Below are 17,727 nucleotides of genomic sequence, written 5' to 3' on the forward strand. Positions count from 1 at the left end.
TACTCATTTATACTCCTTCAGCAGCATCTTCATCCAAATTAAAGCTAGCAGTCCAGTTTAGGGTCAGCCTTTCAACAACCAGCTTTCACCCTGCAATTTCTTCAGAAACTGCATTTTCTAGTTATTATTTAATATTATAGAAAAAACTATATTTTCCTCATAATAGAACATAAGCATTCACATATCTCAAAATAGTACTACCATACTAGAGTAAATGTACTTAGTTATCAAGCAGCTACAATGTAAAACTCAGTTGCAGTGAAGTGAAGTGTAGCCCACTCTTAAATTTGATGAAAGACAGGAAGGGGGTTGACACATAGCTGATGAAATTCACTTTCCTCTTTTGTTCTGGTTTTTATGAACCTGATTGTACTTGGGTCCACCCACAAGATCTCCAAACGACATTTAGATGTCGACCTGCTTTGTTATAAACTTTTACAGTGAGTATCATTATGTTGTTTGCAATCATGGCCACTCAACCACAAAGTAGTTACAGCAATGGTTGCAGAAGAGCACATACACGCCCAAGAAGGGAGCAAAAATGACTGACGTGTTGATCCAGCCAATCACTGCGGAGGAAGGCGGGACTTCCTGTGACATTGACAAATCAGTAATGGCGACACAAGCAAAACTTTAACATGTCAGCAAAACAACACCAAGGGGGAGTGAACTTGTGCACAGCAGTCATATTTTGGAGAAACATTATATTATTTTCACCTGTTTGTGTGCAGTTTCAGTTCAGCCGGAAGGTAAATTGACTCACGGTGCTTTACATTTGATTATTATTAACACGTAACTACACAGCGTACTGCTAACTGTCAAAACTTTCTGACACGGATCATGGACACAGTTCGTTAGCTCAGGCTAGTTGCTATGCTAGCTGACATTAGCCAGCCGTTAGCTGAGTTCCCCCAGACGAGCGAGCGAAGCGGACAGCCTGAAAATGACCTAATTTGTCTGTGGGGCTGCATGCTTCTAAATTGAACACTAAAGTTTGTTTTTGGTTTCTTAAAATGTCGCCAAGGTCATGTCAGCAGCTTGACTTTCATCTAAACTTTGATTTTGTCTCCGTATCCGTGATGGCCACCCGTTTTTTGGGGAAGCCATGATCCAATCAGAGTTCGCCTCAAAGAGTGACAGTTAACCAGCCAAGTTAACGTTACTGTAACAGTACCGGAGTCGACAGACTAGTCTAGTTATATATATTTACTGTATTCATTTAGTATATTGATGGTAATAGTCTGATTTATGTAGACATCAGTTTAAATCTTGTGATTATGCTTTTTTTCATACGCTACCTTTACTGGAAATGAATTGACAGCATTAAAAAGGGTCGTACTTACTGTACTGACAGCATTAGGTTATTATAGAGTGATAGAGATGAGTGATTAACGTAAGATTTTTCATTTTTACATTGCTGTATCGACACTCTTACTTAAGTAAAGGATCTGAATACTTCTTCCACCACTGGTTCTGAGGTTTGACAGTTGAAAGTAATGACAATTTCCAAGTTTTACTAAGTGTACCACAAAATATTTAATTGCATTACAGATTATGTTAAAAGCTACAAAAGAAAGACACATCTAACTTTGAACAATAGCACAGGAACATTTGCATTTTGTAGTTGTCAAAAGAAAAGTTCCAAATATGCTGCCTTTTATAGACTTATTTCCTAAAGCAACTGTGCAGACTGATGAGTAAAACGATGGAAAGATGTCCTGTGAGAGCTCATTGTCTGGTGTACACAATGACAACACAAGACAGGCATTTGTTTATATTGAGGTTTGCAGTCCACATGCTCAAAACAGCTCTTAGGCTATGTCTTGCAGTTGGCATGGTTCAGGAAATATGTTGTTGTTGTTCAGGGCTCTACTTGGCTCATAATGAGGCAAAAGTACCTTAACAGTTATTATATTTTCTGAATAGGATGTGTCAGATCCTATGCAGATGCTAAATGAAATGCTGTCTACAATTTATACAGTCTTGTCACTCTATAATTGAAAAAAATACACTGATTTTTTTGTGTGAAAACATATTATATTTTAATGATAAAAGAGTTTTTGTTTACAAGGAATCCAACAAATAAATAATAGGAAAAAAATAGAAATTTTACAAGCTGCTTCATTTGTTACACAAATGATATTCATGGTGCTCAAAATGTACACTGATGTACAATAAAAAGAGGAAAACTCATACAATATAGTCCAATAAAAGAGCCCTGCAATAAAGAGTACATTTTTGTATCATCTTTTGATTCTGATTCAACCTACTGTTCATATTGAAACCTGTTGTTTGTGGTGTTTTAGTATTTTTTTTCATAGCATTAAAATCTTGTCTTTTTTTCTGAAGCTGTCTGGGATCTTCCCAGCAGTTCAGTAGATGTCCACCCCTTCAGACACATCAGGTGGTATGTCCCATCCCGGCCCTTCCCCGGGGGCAGGCTTGTCCCCAGGTCCCATCCTGGGCCCCAGCCCTGGACCGGACCCCTCACCAGGCTCTGTTCACAGTATGATGGGACCCAGTCCTGGGCCTGGAACACCTAATGCACCTCATGGCATGCAGGGCCAGGCACAAAGCGAGTACTCTCAGGATGGCATGTATTCTATGCACAAGGTAAAAGCACAGTGGGTCTGCTGCTGTCAGCGTCTGTTGGTGTCACTGCTGCACGAGAACAGTGATGTGGTAGCTTTTTATTACAGGCTTACTTGTGACTCCTCAGTTTAAGTGGGATTCCTGTCATTGCCATTTGTCATCTGTTGAGAACAAAATGTATAAATAAATTAAAAACAAATCAAATTGATATATTGATATAAATAAAAATGTCTTGGAATCTACAAGTAGCAATATGAACAATGTTGATAATGTTCATGTGTCACTGAAATACAGAAAGAATTTGTTTTGATGGACAGATTGTTTGCTTAGTTGCTTTAAAAATACAGTTTGGATGGGGTAATGTGTTGGGACAAAGAATGACGGTTAATCTTGATTTTTTTTTTTTTCTGTTTTCAGCCCATGGAGGGGATGAATGACAAGACCATGGCAGACGCAATGCACTTTGGTCACATGAAAGGTGTGGGGATGAGATCGCTCCACAGTGGCATGGGGCCTCCTCAGAGTCCTATGGACCAGCACAGTCAAGGTATATGTTGATTATCTTATCCCTTTATTTAAATTAAAAGCTGTAGATATACCTAAAAGGCAAAAATAATTATGTTTGCTTTACTTTTTTCAGCTTATAGTAAGGCTACTACATTAAGCATTCTTTGCATAGTAACATCAAACACTTCACAAGTACTTAAAGAGTAATCTTTTTGGCTGTGTGTAATTACCAAAACACTCTCCTGTCTGCTGCAGGTTACATGTCCCCCCATCCATCCCCCATGGGTGTTCATGAGCACGCCTCTAGCCCCATGTCAGGAGGCGGAGGAGGCGGGGGACCCACACCGCCCCACATGCCTCCTTCCCAGGCAGGCACTATGATGCCCATGGATTCCCAAGGAGCCATGCCCAACATGTCCAGCATGGGTCAGCAGGGGCGGGGACCCTCTGCTTTCAGTCCAGTCCAGCTGCAGCAGCTCAGAGCTCAAATCCTGGCTTACAAGATCCTTGGCCGCGGGCAACCCCTACCTGAAAACCTCCAGCTGGCTGTTCAGGGCAAGAGGAGCCTACCCACAATGCAACAACAACAACAGCAGCAGCAACAACAACAACAACAGCAGCAGCAACAACAACAACAACAACAACAACAACAGCAGCAGCAGCAGCAGCAACAACAGCAGCAGCAGCAGCAGCAGCAGCAACAGCAGGCACCTAGTGCTAGTCCTTACAACAGGCCTCCAGGTAAGAACAGACTGTTTTACAATGCTGCAAGCTGGTTAACTTGTGGCTTACTTTATTATGAGTAAATAAATCTATATTTTTGGTCACAGTGCTGGGTCTCTTAAGCTCACAGTTATATCATAAACTATAATCAGGATTGTATTTTTTGTGACTTCCTGATACGATGCAACAAACCTGATAAAACTTTGACACTTCAATGTGATGTACGTGACCTCGATCTGCTCGATAACCTCTAGTGATAAGAAATGTGAGATCAGCCAATGAGACCCTATCTACATGATCAAATTGTAATTGTAAATTGTATGACTACAAATTTAACACTGTGTAAGTGATCAGTATTACAGTGTTAGGAAGCAAATTATCTGGAATCGTTTTAATTCTCACTTTTAGTTTATTTTGCTGTTATTATTGTACTGATTTTTGTGCCGTATGATTTTAAAGTTTTACCACCCTGACAAAAATATGTTATCTGGTAAATACTGAACTATTGTAATTTTTTGCATGAAAATTGTCAAAGAGAAAGTTATTAGATATCTGTACTGATTGTAAGTTATCAACAGCATCACTTTAAAAAAAAAAAACATATTCTACAAAAACAGACAAACAAGAAAATTAAGACACTTTATTGAAACCGTAGCAACCATCTGGGCACAGGCTCACACCATCTATTTAGTTCACAATTGTAGAATTTTGCCTTAGAAATGAACTATAGTTTGGTGCATATAGAGAGACACAGGATTATTAAAATGAAGTCTTATTTTGTTGAAAGGCCTGCCAATGGCACCTATGGGTGGACCCCAGTCAAGTCCCTGCCCCACCCCAGCTATGCAAGGTCACAAGCCTTGGCCTGATGGTAAGTACTCTATAAGTTTGCAGTATATGATGGCGAATGGATCTGTAAGATGAACTGTTTTGACTTATAATACACATTTTCATACCACACATCATATTCTAAGGTGTGAAAGTGAAAGGTTTGTGGTTGATAAGGCTATGCTATGCCCAGCTGTTTGATGTCTAAGCTTGCATCAGTTTATCTTTGAAATTACAGCTTCATATTATAATTTGGAATGATGTTGAAATCCAAGGTTGACAGAAAATACAGGATAACTACACTGGCTTTGAAGGTGCTGCGTTATTTCTGCTGAAAAGAAGAAAATTGACTCAGAAAAAAAAAAAGTGCATACGTTGCTGATTATTTAAACAACTTCATCTAGACAATAATGTTCTTTCATTGACCAAACCAAATACTATTATAAGACACAATACAGTTACAGCAACCACAATAGCTTATGGAAATTTGTGATTAATAAATGTTGATGCAATAGTGGAATAAATACTCAGTCGGATGAGACATCGAAGTCTATCAGTGTGAAGAGTTTCCAGTTCTTGTCATTAAAACACTTCTTTCCAGGTCTTTTTCTCTTTATGGCACTAAAAGTAGTAGTAGTAGTTGTTGTTTTTTCTATAAATATTTTTTTTTACAAATATTAGACCTTATGTCTCTAATGGAAGGATCATAGCTATCATTAAAATTAAAGGGTTGATCCACCTCTAAAGGATTTCTTTCATTGAGAACCAGTCCCAGCTGTCTGTAACTCTATGTTTCCTACTACAGTGTTGACGCACATATTCTAGCAGCAAAAATAGAGCTTTTCCTCTTGTTCCTTGTCTGCTTATCTTTGGAAAATATCGTACCTTACAAATGGATCATCTGTCTTTAATAATTCATATTAATTCATATGAATCTCCTGAGTTCATCACTCTCTATTATTAGAATTTCAAAAGGTTCTTTTTGTCCAGCATACTATTATTAGAGATAATAGTCAGCTAAGTAAAAGAACCTAAAAATAAAAAATCTCAAGTCACACTGAGGTCAATTTAAAACTGAATAAATCCCCCAAAAATTAGGTAGTCAAAACAGCAGTAGCTCTTGGGAGGGTCTGATAGCAAACTGGTGCCAGCTGAGGGATCAGATTTAGAGCGATGCAGAGATGTCTGGGTCTACAGCTGAGACCAGAGAGACCAGACGGGCCCTCATGGAGCCAGACCTGGCAAGGGATAGGCCCCTAATGTTATGTAGAGGGATGTGATGTGTTGCAAATCCATCTGTTAAAGTGAAAAAAAAATGCTGAAACTAGTTGGAATGAACTTTATTCAGTATATACTGCTGTGAGTTTATCTCTCTATGTGTCATCCCTGTGATAGAGGGTGTTGTTTATTGGCTAAAAATGTTAATTACTAAGTATTAGGGCTGATCAGCTAACTGTTGCAGCTAGTTACACATAGCTTATCAATAACAAAAACGATCTCTGATGATTATTTCTGTGACTTTGACTTTGATCTTTTGTTTTTACTCTTCAGGACAGGGTGGTGAAAACCAAGCTGGAGCTCAGAAGCACCTCACCCCAGCCGCCAGCGGACGCCCGTCCCCCGCACCTCCTCAGGCCTCTGCCGTGCCTGCTGGGCCCATGCCAGGCAGTTCAGTGACCCCTCAGCCTCCAGGTCAGCAGGTGTCCCCCATGCCCCAGATGCAGCAGAAGCAGAACCGCATCACGCCGATCCAGAAGCCCCAGGGCTTGGACCCAGTGGGGATCTTGCAAGAGAGAGAGTACAGGTATTTAATACTGGTCTCACAACTTATGAACAATTCCTGTCTGGTCTTTGCTACTTTAAATCACATTTTATCATTCATTCATTTTTTTTGGAGCTCAGGAACAAGTGAAAATATAAAGACAATTCAATCCAGGAGATACAACAAAGACTCATTCATATTTCACAGCACATGTTCTCCTAATTATTATGTTGAGATTTTAGGGTGCATAGACAGACACCCACCTGCCAGGGGTGCAGGACCACTGAGAGATGGATCTAATTAAGACTTGAGCTGTGAAGGAAGTGGTACAGAAATGTTAAGAGGTCGTATCTAGTCAGATTGTTGTTTAGAAAAATGATTCATGAGTCATTTTCAGATGGGACACTGACATGAAAGATAACCAGCACGTTACCAGAATGAAATGAAAAGCAACCTAATTTAAAAGTCTTACTTGTAAACTTCATATTGTGAAAATCCCCAGTAAAGCTGCTGTGCATACATTACCACAGCTCACTGCTACCCCCTGTGATATTAACCCACAGGCTGTATCAGTTTACAGATGGCCGATGGCAATATGAGGAAGGTACACAGGCCTTAATCTTGCAGTGGCCTTAAGGCTTGTTTTTCCTCACACAACATCAAGTATCTCGTTGGATGGTCTTCTCAGATCACCCTTGACGAGCTGCATTGGTCAGGAAAAGCTCAGAGACCAGAGAGAGCTAACCTCTCTCCACTTTGTCTGTACAATTAGGCCATCCTGACATACAGTAACTACAAAACTATTTTTAAAAACATTATATTTGCAATGCTACATTGTAATAACTGATTAATAAACATCTGATACACTCTGACAATTGCATAATCACCATAGATCTCAGCCTGCAGAAGCACATTAGTGGACCAAGACTGATGTGATTTTATATTTGTGTAAAGACCCTCGTCGGCCTGTGACGATCAGTCCTCAGAATACTTGAGTCCAACTCACAGTCCTCCATAAACTGCCGTTGTCTGGAAGGTCAGACAGGTAACACCAGGCACAGTGGAGCAGAGTCTTTTATAAACTGATCATCTGTGTATCAAACAGCACAAGGATAAGTATGACTTTGCTAAAAATGTAATAAACTCTTTCAAGAGTAACTCAGTATGGTTGGGTGAACAATAAAAAGAGTACATTGGTAAAAAGCATATTTTAAAGCAGATGTATTTTAATTCAGAATCCATCCTGCAGATCTTGATAATGATACTGGTAACTACCTCCATAGTGCCACTGATTTTGTAATTTCATTTTTTTAAAGGCTATCTCTCTAAATTGTGCTATTTTTGTATATTTTCTAATGCTGAAAAAAAAAGTCAATTAATCAGTTGCTCAATTGACACAAAATGAATCACCAACAATTCTTTTCAGTTACATGAGTAAATAATTAAGCTAAAATGCTTTTCTGGTTTCAGCTTCTTAAACATGAGGATTTGCATATTTTCTGTTTTTAATTTAATTTAATATCTTTGGGTTTAAGACTGTTAACCGGACAACAGAACTTTATTTCTTTTCTAATTTTAGACATCATCTTGGGCTCTAGTTTTTTACAATTTCTTGACATTTTATCAACTTAACATTGAATGGAAAAATAAGAAATAGTGAAAAAAAATCACTAGTCGCAGCCATAATAATTTTCTTAACACTTGTAGAAGTAAGGAAGCTGTGCTTTAACTTTGTCAGCATTTATTCAGTACTGATGGAAGGACATGAAAGGTCTAATCATTATCACTTTGTAGTCAAAAAGTTTGGCTTAATTAGTTTAAATCAGGACAACTTTCATCCCTTTTTAAAGGTCATTGTGTATGACAGCGTGCATGCATACGTTAAACTACTCACGTTGTCTCGGAGGGATGAAGCAGTCCTACCATCCAGAGTGTAGTCCGACAATTACACTTCTATTCCATTTGTGCATTTATTATACGTTCCAGGGCATTTGAAATTTTATTTTTTTTTTACTTATTACCCTCATAATGCTCCTCAGGCTGCAGGCTCGGATCGCGCATCGAATTCAAGAGCTGGAGAGTCTCCCGGGGTCCCTGCCTCCTGATCTGAGGACTAAAGCAACAGTAGAGCTCAAAGCGTTGCGTCTACTCAACTTCCAGCGGCAGGTACGCAGTAGTCGCTCTGTTTCATGTTTAATGTCACTGTGTGAATGGGAAGCTGTTTACAGTGTTAGAGTGTTGTAATTATTGAGGAGTGATTAAAATTGGGTTCAGCTTTTTTTTTTTTAGAAAATAACTTCCAAGTCGTTCTTTACTGTGATGTTTCTGGTCATGTAAAAATGTAATGATTTTTATCAGCCGCAGTTTTACATATAATTTCCAGTGAGGTTTACTATCTAGAATTTAGAGTTAAGTACACTGTAAAAACACTGTTTAGCCCAAGTATGTATATTTTGTATGTAAATATACACATCAGATTGAATTTAATACGTAATCTGTGCATATCTCCAGCTGAGGCAGGACGTGGTGGCGTGTATGAGGCGGGACACGACCTTGGAGACCGCCCTGAACTCCAAGGCTTATAGACGCAGCAAGCGTCAGACGCTGAGGGAAGCGCGCATGACCGAGAAGCTGGAGAAGCAGCAGAAGCTCGAGCAGGAGAAGAAGCGCAGACAGAAACATCAGGTGATTGACACTCACGCTTCTAGTGAAAAAGTTGCATTACTATGAAAGGGGAGTGAATTACTGTTATTTTGTGCTGATGTTTAAAGAAACATTCATTACTTTCTTCCACGTGTGTTCTACAAGCTGAAAACTGAAAAAGTTACGATGAGACAACAGTTAAAATAAAATTCAACAATGACAGAAAACTTCAAAAACACAACACAGTTGCATCAAACAGTCCCTGCATGCTGAAATGGATCTGTCTAAAGTGGATGACAGAACTGACTTTTATAATGTTTGTTTTTTCAGGAATATCTGAACAGTATCCTTCAGCACGCTAAAGACTTCAAGGAGTACCACCGTTCGGTATCCGGCAAAATCCAGAAGCTCACCAGAGCCGTCGCCACCTGGCACACCAACACAGAGCGCGAACAGAAGAAAGAGACCGAGAGAATCGAGAAGGAGAGGATGAGGAGGCTTATGGTAAGGAGCAGAAAGTCAAAATACACCATCCTGAGAGCACCTGGTGTGTTTAATGGTTATCTCTGCTTGTTGAAACAGTGTCAAAGAAAACTCTCATTGACAAAAACAATTTGAACATTCGATACTTTAATTTGTATTTGATTTATTTAGCGATTATTATCACATTTTGTCTCCAGCTAAATCGACCATATAGAGATATACTCTTGGTAGTGTATGTGTCAGTGTAAGACACATCAAACAAAGTGCAAACTCACTGCTTATGCCACCTGCTACCTAATTAACAATTTATTCTTATTTAAATGCTATGCAGGAACAATATATCTTAAGAAGGATGCAGCGATTACAGTTATCAGTCCCAAATCCAATACCTGAACCAGAGATTATTTTGGTATCTGTGCTCTTCTTTTATTTTGAAATACAAAATCAGTGCACCTCACTGTCTACAAGTGGTCGGGGTCAATATTAGGTGTTTGGTAACATGATCAAACATCACTTCTAAACTGTAAGGGGAGTAGTTCAAACACCAATACTATTTATCGGCTGGTGCAGTCCAGTTAATAATAATATCGAGCTGTGAATTATGGATTTGTCACAAATTTCCAATACTATCTGACTGATGCAAGCCAAATCACACCAAAGCTGCAGCGTTATCAAGCTGTAGATAATGTTTTGGGGGATTTTCATCAGTATACCTCAAGAGGTTTTGGTCCTTTTTTTTTTTTTCAACATTTCACTCTTTTGTCACCATTCCCTACCCAGGCAGAAGATGAGGAAGGCTACCGAAAACTCATCGACCAAAAGAAAGACAAGCGTCTGGCGTACCTGCTGCAGCAGACGGATGAGTACGTGGCTAACCTCACCACCCTGGTGTACGAACACAAAGCCGCCCAAGCTGCGAAGGAGAAGAAGAGGAGGAAGAAGAAAAAGAAGGTAGGTCATATTCACAGGATGTTGCTTTATACTAGTGAATGTCAAATCTGTATTCAACTGGTTTCTGAAGGTTTTTTTTACTTTATATTGGTGCTCATGGGTATTTTTCCTATTCAGTTGGGGAAAAAAGGAATTTTCATTAATCATGAAAAGACCAAAACCACCAACGTGTTAGTCTGTCTGTGAATACTTTTTGGCTTCTTTAACCCCGCCATGGCCCGAGACCATTTTTCTAACAGAAGACATAGAACACCTTCAGAAATGTCTCCCAAACATACAGTATCATTTTTATTCGGCCAAAGCAGCAAATTACTAAAGATTTTCAAAATAAAATGAAGATACATGATAATGCGGTTGGTGCGTAAGGTCCTGCCGTGGTGTGGGGTGAATATCAACCCTCCTTACGATGAGAGTTTAATCAAGTTTAACTTGAATTATTCTTTATAATCACCTTAATCTCACTTATTTGTTCATTTCAAGAGTCTTCCAGAATGACAATGTGGTTATTGTCACATTAGCACCTTGTGATTTTAAACGTTAAAAGTGTCTTAAACTCTCTGTGACCCCCTGTGCTTATATGACCTTGCCCTTAAAGGAAGGAATGGACCAAAATACCTATATTTTGTACATACTCTGCTGTGATATAAAATAAAAACATTTGTAATCAGCTTCATGTGTTTATGTCTTTGATGTCTAGAAGGTGGATGGAGACGGCGAAGGCACCAGTGCAATCGGACCTGACGGAGAAGTAAGTCATCGGATGCTCACATGTACCGTACAGGGCCGTTACCCGACTCAGAATCACGTCAGTCGAATCGGATTTGGCTGTTCAATACGAAGATTCAACTGTTTACTGTTCCTTTTTTTTTTTCATCTGGCAATCAGAAAATCAATTGGCATGAGTTTCAGCGATGACTTTGACCACATGAGCATAGTCAAACGCAACAGAGTCATGAGAACATATTTTCGAGCGTTTAATAATCAATAAAAGACAGCTGCATATGATGCAAGATTTGAATTACGGCCTATTTGAATCGCTGACATATAATGTTGGGCTGTTATATGGATTTGTTGGAATAATGAGACAGGCAGCAGACGTGTATTTCTGTTTAAATCAAGCTCTTATTGTTTAAAATCACTTAAAACAATGTGGAAACGAATAAACAAATGAAACAGTTTAAAATAATTTCACGGCGTTCACAGTGTTTTCTCACAGAACACATACCATTTCATTAAATATACCAATTCACACTGAATCTCAGACAGTCTCACGGAGACTCCTCGCGTATTTTTACACTCCGAGTCCGTTTCTGCCGCGTTTAGCGAAGCGTAATCTGAACAGGCAGCTGTTTAAATCATATAAAAAGTAGCAGCGTGAACAGCTCCAAGTCTTCAACAGAGTATCAGGTGAACGGTCGCGGCGAGGATAAAAACAAACAAAACACCGAATGACGAAATATTTTTTGAACTCGTGATAATGTATGAGAGGAACAGAAGTGATTCTAAAGCTGAGTCATCACTCTTGGTTTCTACCATGTTTCTCTTTTGGTCGTTGCCTTGGCGATGTGCCTGAGTAAATTCGGGAGGTTGAGTGTCTGACAGAGCATGAAGGGATATAGGGGTGTATTTGTTCAGATGTTTAGTTCAAATATCAACAGTCTTTCTCCAGAATGATTGACTGTTTTTCCCCCCTTTTGGTAATTTTACCTTTGTTGTATGAAATGTATGTCTAAAGGCTGATTCCATTTTAAATTTCTACCTAGTTTACAGACGGTTTTTGGGTGTGTTTTTATATTTAACTTGACGATACCGCTCTCCTGCTTTTACCTCAGTCCTCAAATGCACTCCGGCACAAATGGGGGAAAAAAAAGTAATCTCAACATCAGATCACACAAATAGTAATTATCCTCTCAGAGCCAGACTGAATCCGAGGTGACGGCACAACCAAAGCAAATTGAACCTCTTGTAAATAAAGCAGCAGCAAAAAACAAATGGAAATCTGAAGCGTCCGTTCTCCTTCACAGCTTCCCGCTGCTTTTATTCGCGTTCGTCTCCTGTCAGAAAATACAACCCTTGATGGCCAATTTTGGAAGAAACGCTCATTAACGTCCCGCTGGTTTATCTGTAATGAGGGCTGCGGTAGTCCCGAATGTTGGGATTCTAATGAGAGGGGTGATAAAGGGCTTAGAACTGGGATTTATTATCCCCTCTTTATTTTTTTTTAGTAGCATTTAAATGAATGAATCAGTGAAGCAAGGACAGAACTTAAATTCAGGTTCATCCCAATCGGAATACACACAGGAATATTTTCCATTGTCCAGATAATTTGAGTTTTCATTATCAACTTCCCACCATCAGCTTTGTTTCTACATGTGTGTGTGTGTATTTATTGCAGACAGTCTAGATTTGTGAAGTTTTATAACCCAGTTTGTGAAGAGGTAACAGAAGCAGCATAAAACCAGATGTGTTATGTTAAAATGAAGTTACTTATCGCACGGATTGGTAGTGAGGCAATGAGTCAATGGGTGTCGCTTAAATTAAAGAAATAGGTATAACCAAAAGAGGACTCCTTCTAACTAAAGTTTTGAATTTTGACTTTTGAATTATCTTCAATTATCTTCACTTGTATTCATTCACACACTTTGTGATTTGTTCGTCCTGTAGCCGATGGATGAGAGCAGCCAGATGAGCGAGCTGCCGGTCAAAGTGATTCAGACGGAGACCGGGAAAGTTCTGCAGGGAACTGATGCTCCCAAATCCAGCCAGCTCGAGGCCTGGCTAGAGATGAACCCCGGGTGAGACGTTATTGTGTTGTCATTTGATTATAAAGTGTTGAATTGATTCCGCAGGATGCATACAAACAATACATATTGTAACTGTGCTTCGTATTTCCTTCATTTTTTCTTCCTCATCCTTTTTTGAAAACCAGTTACGAAGTTGCTCCGAGGTCAGACAGCGAGGAGAGCGGCTCGGAGTTCGAGGAGGAGGTCAGTGACTTTCTCATTAAGGAACTCTCAGAGTGGGGGGAGATTTTAATAAGCCTTCTCCTGCAATTTTTCACATCATGCAGATATTACTAAAGGGGATTTAGTGTCCACACACTAAATACGCACGTCAAAATCCACCAGGGGGCTGTAGCTGTATGCGCTTCAGTAAATGCTGTTTATGATTATTTTTTGTATTATCCCCATCAGAGCAGCTTCTATGATCTCTCTGTGTTCTGTTATGATCATGTCAAGTACGCTCTCACTCATGCCGTATCAACTTTACCTTATAAGGAGGAAGAGGAGTTGGCCAAGGCAGAAACAGAGGAGAAGAAGATAATCGATCCCAACGGAGATGAAGTGTTTGTGACGGCGGCCAAGCACATCATCGAGTACTGTATCACTTCCTGCTATCCAAATATCTCAGATTTACTTGGCAGAGTGCAGTATTTTATCCTCTAGTTAGAAATCCTGACTTTAAAAAGCCAATTTTTGACATATTAGAAGTTTAGTGTTTCCTTGTCAGTGTATATTTTTTAGGAAGTGGAATTATTTAAAAAGCTATTTCTCATTAAACACTTTTGGATTTTGCCAGCCAGAGCCTCACAAAGTAGTAAATCTGTCAAAAACTCTAGAGGCTCAGATTAAAGATAGAATAAAATAAATAAAGCGCCGTCAATCTTTGTGCTGAATCTAGAGTTTTTTCCAGAAGGGCCCCTGCCGGAGGAGATAAGAGCCGCGCTCCGGCTGAGCTCACGGCGCTAGCGCAGGCTAAGCCTCGAAACCGATGATTGAAATCAATTCAAAAAGAGCGGCGTGGTTCAGTCTGGGTTCAGGAGGTTTCAAATGTTCTCTCTCTTTTTCTTATATCACACACACACACACACACATTCAGGTCCGCCAAGCAGGATGTGGACGACGAGTACAGCGTCGCTACGGGACAAACCAGCTCCCAGTCGTACTACGGCGTCGCCCACGCTGTCATTGAGAGGGTGGAAAAACAGTCCTCGCTGCTGATCAACGGCACACTCAAACATTACCAGGTACACACACACACACACACACACACACACACACACACACACACACATACCTGCATTCCTGTTAGTTTGTAGACTTCAGTTTTGAGCTTGGATTGTTGTTATTCTAGACTATGTATTATTTTATATCCAGTAAATGTTTGGGTTGAGTTTCAAAGTGAATGTTTATTACGTCTCTGCCAGACAATCTTTTTAACGCAAGATTCAAACAGATTCACATTTTCATTTTCACTTAATACCTTGCCAAAAACATGGCTCACAAACTCAAAAAATGGAGCCTTCTCTCAAATCTGGATTTTAAAACAGCAGCTGCATTCGACACTAATTGAATAAAACAGAGCCGTAATGGATTACTCATTTCAAGCTAGTTTAAACTCTGCAAACTGTTCTTCAAAGTGTACTGAGATGAATGAAAATCCAGTTTTAAATTCATGAAACAGTTTGCTGTAATGTAAAATACACTTTACAGTACTGTGCAGATGTTTTGGGTACTAAAAGTAAAGTGAGGATGCTTTCAAAGTAATGGCATGAATAGTTTTTATGTATCAGTTAACTTCTTGCAAAGTTTAGCGAACAGAAAAAACCTAAATTAAATCAATGGTCGGTGTGACTTTAAAACCCTTTAAAACCCTTTAAAACAGCGCCGGTTCTCCTCAGCACACTCGCGCACAGTGTTTCAAGGTACTTTCCAGGTAAGTTGTTCCAGTCATCTTGGAAAACTTGTCTGCCGTTTTCCAGTATAGTGCCATGCTTCTAGTACCACAATGTCAAACTGTGTTGATGGGTTTTGGAAGTGTTTCCCTCACTAGTAGACAGATCCAAGATGTTGTTCTTTGAGCTCAGTAGCAGAAAATCTATGAGTATCAGGATCTTTTGGCTTCAGCTAACAGCTTCTCAAGCTCGTCCCAGGCAGAACATGGCAGCCTTATGTTTTTTTTTTTTTTTATTTATTCTCTTTTTGAAGTTGCAAAATATGTGCTCTTCTAAGATTGATGTTGTACATAATTAGGTTGCTTAGTAATTAACTGAGATTCTTTTAATTAGGCTTCAAGCGGCAGCAGATTACAATCATCTAGAGCAGAAGGACTCAATCATTGTAATCAACTAGTCAATTAACAAAATTGGCAACAATTTTTATGATTAATACATCCTCTAAGTCATTTCTTAAAACCTAGAAATTCACTCATTCCAGCTGTTCACGTGTCATCAATTACTGGTTGTCTTTGACTTTTATGATAATAAACAAGAGTATCTTTGGGTTTGTAGCAGTCGGTCAGGCAAAAACAAGCAATTTGAAGACGTCACCTTTCTGACATTTTATAGACCATATAGTAGTTAGTTGAAACCTCACAAACAGCCTTATGTTTAAAGACATCTCTAATTCTCCACTTGAATAATCCTAAAGAATATTACAAAATAAGACGATGACTTCAGCCTCGTCTGTTTTGTGATGATGTGTTGTATTTTGCTTTTAGTGCTGATGACATTGAAGTACTCCAGTAGTGTTTTTGCTGCTCTTCTGGTGAAGAGTCTCCTTTTAGTCCCTTTAGATAGGTACCTGAATAGTCAAACTTAAAGACTGTTGTTTGATACTAACAATACAACCACATTGTTTTCCTGTGTGACACTATGACATCACTGTTACTATAGTGAGTAAGGACGGCAGTGAGAGATAGCTTATTACCAGAGATAGGGGAACTGGCAATCGGGTGCTGCTAACATTTTTTTTTTTTTTTCTTCTAATCAGCTCGTAGCACTACTCTGATATATGGCGTGCCAGGTTTTAAATGAGATATGGTGGCGGCTCGCTGGGGGAAATTGGCGAGATTTCAGCCGTACAATAATTGGATCAATCGTCTGCACAGCCAACAGCAATATGTGTAAACAATGCTGAGCAGTCAGCCAGAATTTACAGAAACTACACATTTATATAGAACAAACAATTCTCACTTCATCACGTCTTATTAATTTTACCAACCTCCAGCCTCTTTTTTCTCTGGAATTAACTCCGCTGTCAGGCATTTAGTTAACTAACATACAGGCAGTAATTGGTTGGTGGTCCCTCTTCTCTGCTGATACTGGCCTCCTGCCCTTTCCTGTTTCTCCACACTGTCTTTCACTGATTGTTTTCTCCAGGCTTCAGGGAAGCTACATAGCTGCTAACGCCATAGATATTTTTCTACCACGCATGAATCCCTCAGGACATAAAATGCCAAAATGGAAATGAGAACCCTTTTTAAAAAGTACTAAATTAGCTTCTTTAGACACATCTAAAGGTTTATGCTGTTAGGGAAGCCATTTATATGTCTACTTTTCAAATTATTTTCTGGCAGTTTTGCCTTTTAAGACAGTGACAGTAGAGACTTAGGAGAAGTAAAGCGGGACATGCAACATTCATGTTTTGGTTATATGTCATGTCACGTTAGCCGTCTGAGCCACCATGAGAGCTGGAGTTTTCTCCCTTTTTGATATTCAGACTGTCATGCCTGCCTTTTTAAAATAATATAACATTTAACAGTTGTTGTTTTGTCTCTTTGATGTGTAATTAGACATGCAACATGTAATTGTCCTTGATATGGCACATTACCGCTCAAAGTGTTCTCTGTTTTCTCATCTTTTGTGTACAGAGGGAGTAGAAATAGGACATAGTGTTTGGAAGGAACGAGCGGAGAGAATAATATTTTCGCTGTAAGCCTATTTTCAGGCATGCCTTTATCTCTCTGTGTCATCTAGATCCAAGGGCTGGAGTGGATGGTGTCCCTGTACAACAACAATCTGAACGGCATCCTGGCCGACGAGATGGGCCTCGGCAAAACCATCCAAACCATCGCCCTCATCACCTACCTGATGGAGCACAAGAGGCTCAACGGGCCCTATCTCATCATCGTCCCTCTCTCGTCAGTACTCCTCATCCATCAAGGCTTTTTATCGTGCAGTGTTACGACAGCCCAAAATATATTTAGTGAGGGACTCAAGGGCACAGTGTTGGAAATCATTTGAAATTTAAATACAGTACCAGTCAAAAGTGTGGACACGCATTCTCATTCAGTTGGATGGGAAGGTGTGTCCGTCTAAATTACAAGCTAGGGCTGTAACAAAGAGCAGGAGAGTCTGATTAACACACTAACGCACCTGTTTGCTTGAAATTTCACCTTTCAAAATGTTACAAAGTGCTTTACACATAACAAACAATAAAACCAGAGAAACAAGAATA

At 39.4% G+C, this 17,727-nt stretch overlaps 1 protein-coding gene across 1 annotated transcript in view; it reads left to right on the plus strand.

Annotated features, from left to right (window-relative positions):
* The first annotated feature begins 626 nt into the window (after nucleotides 1-626).
* The window catches only part of smarca2 (SWI/SNF related, matrix associated, actin dependent regulator of chromatin, subfamily a, member 2), a 49,841-nt gene continuing 32,740 nt past the window's right edge, over nucleotides 627-17,727 (plus strand). The window contains exons 1-16 of the mRNA XM_044331491.1: nucleotides 627-749; nucleotides 2,350-2,613; nucleotides 3,010-3,139; nucleotides 3,355-3,840; nucleotides 4,610-4,693; nucleotides 6,202-6,454; nucleotides 8,452-8,578; nucleotides 8,924-9,097; nucleotides 9,386-9,559; nucleotides 10,319-10,489; nucleotides 11,187-11,237; nucleotides 13,154-13,284; nucleotides 13,419-13,476; nucleotides 13,768-13,865; nucleotides 14,369-14,516; nucleotides 17,247-17,410. Of these exons, the coding sequence (XP_044187426.1) occupies nucleotides 2,380-2,613; nucleotides 3,010-3,139; nucleotides 3,355-3,840; nucleotides 4,610-4,693; nucleotides 6,202-6,454; nucleotides 8,452-8,578; nucleotides 8,924-9,097; nucleotides 9,386-9,559; nucleotides 10,319-10,489; nucleotides 11,187-11,237; nucleotides 13,154-13,284; nucleotides 13,419-13,476; nucleotides 13,768-13,865; nucleotides 14,369-14,516; nucleotides 17,247-17,410 (2,483 nt within the window). The 5' untranslated portion in view covers nucleotides 627-749; nucleotides 2,350-2,379. The remainder of the gene's footprint in view (nucleotides 750-2,349; nucleotides 2,614-3,009; nucleotides 3,140-3,354; nucleotides 3,841-4,609; nucleotides 4,694-6,201; nucleotides 6,455-8,451; nucleotides 8,579-8,923; nucleotides 9,098-9,385; nucleotides 9,560-10,318; nucleotides 10,490-11,186; nucleotides 11,238-13,153; nucleotides 13,285-13,418; nucleotides 13,477-13,767; nucleotides 13,866-14,368; nucleotides 14,517-17,246; nucleotides 17,411-17,727) is intronic.

The sequence above is a fragment of the Thunnus albacares genome, chromosome 2 (genome assembly GCF_914725855.1).
Source record: "Thunnus albacares chromosome 2, fThuAlb1.1, whole genome shotgun sequence".
Classification (NCBI taxonomy): Eukaryota; Metazoa; Chordata; class Actinopteri; order Scombriformes; family Scombridae; genus Thunnus; species Thunnus albacares.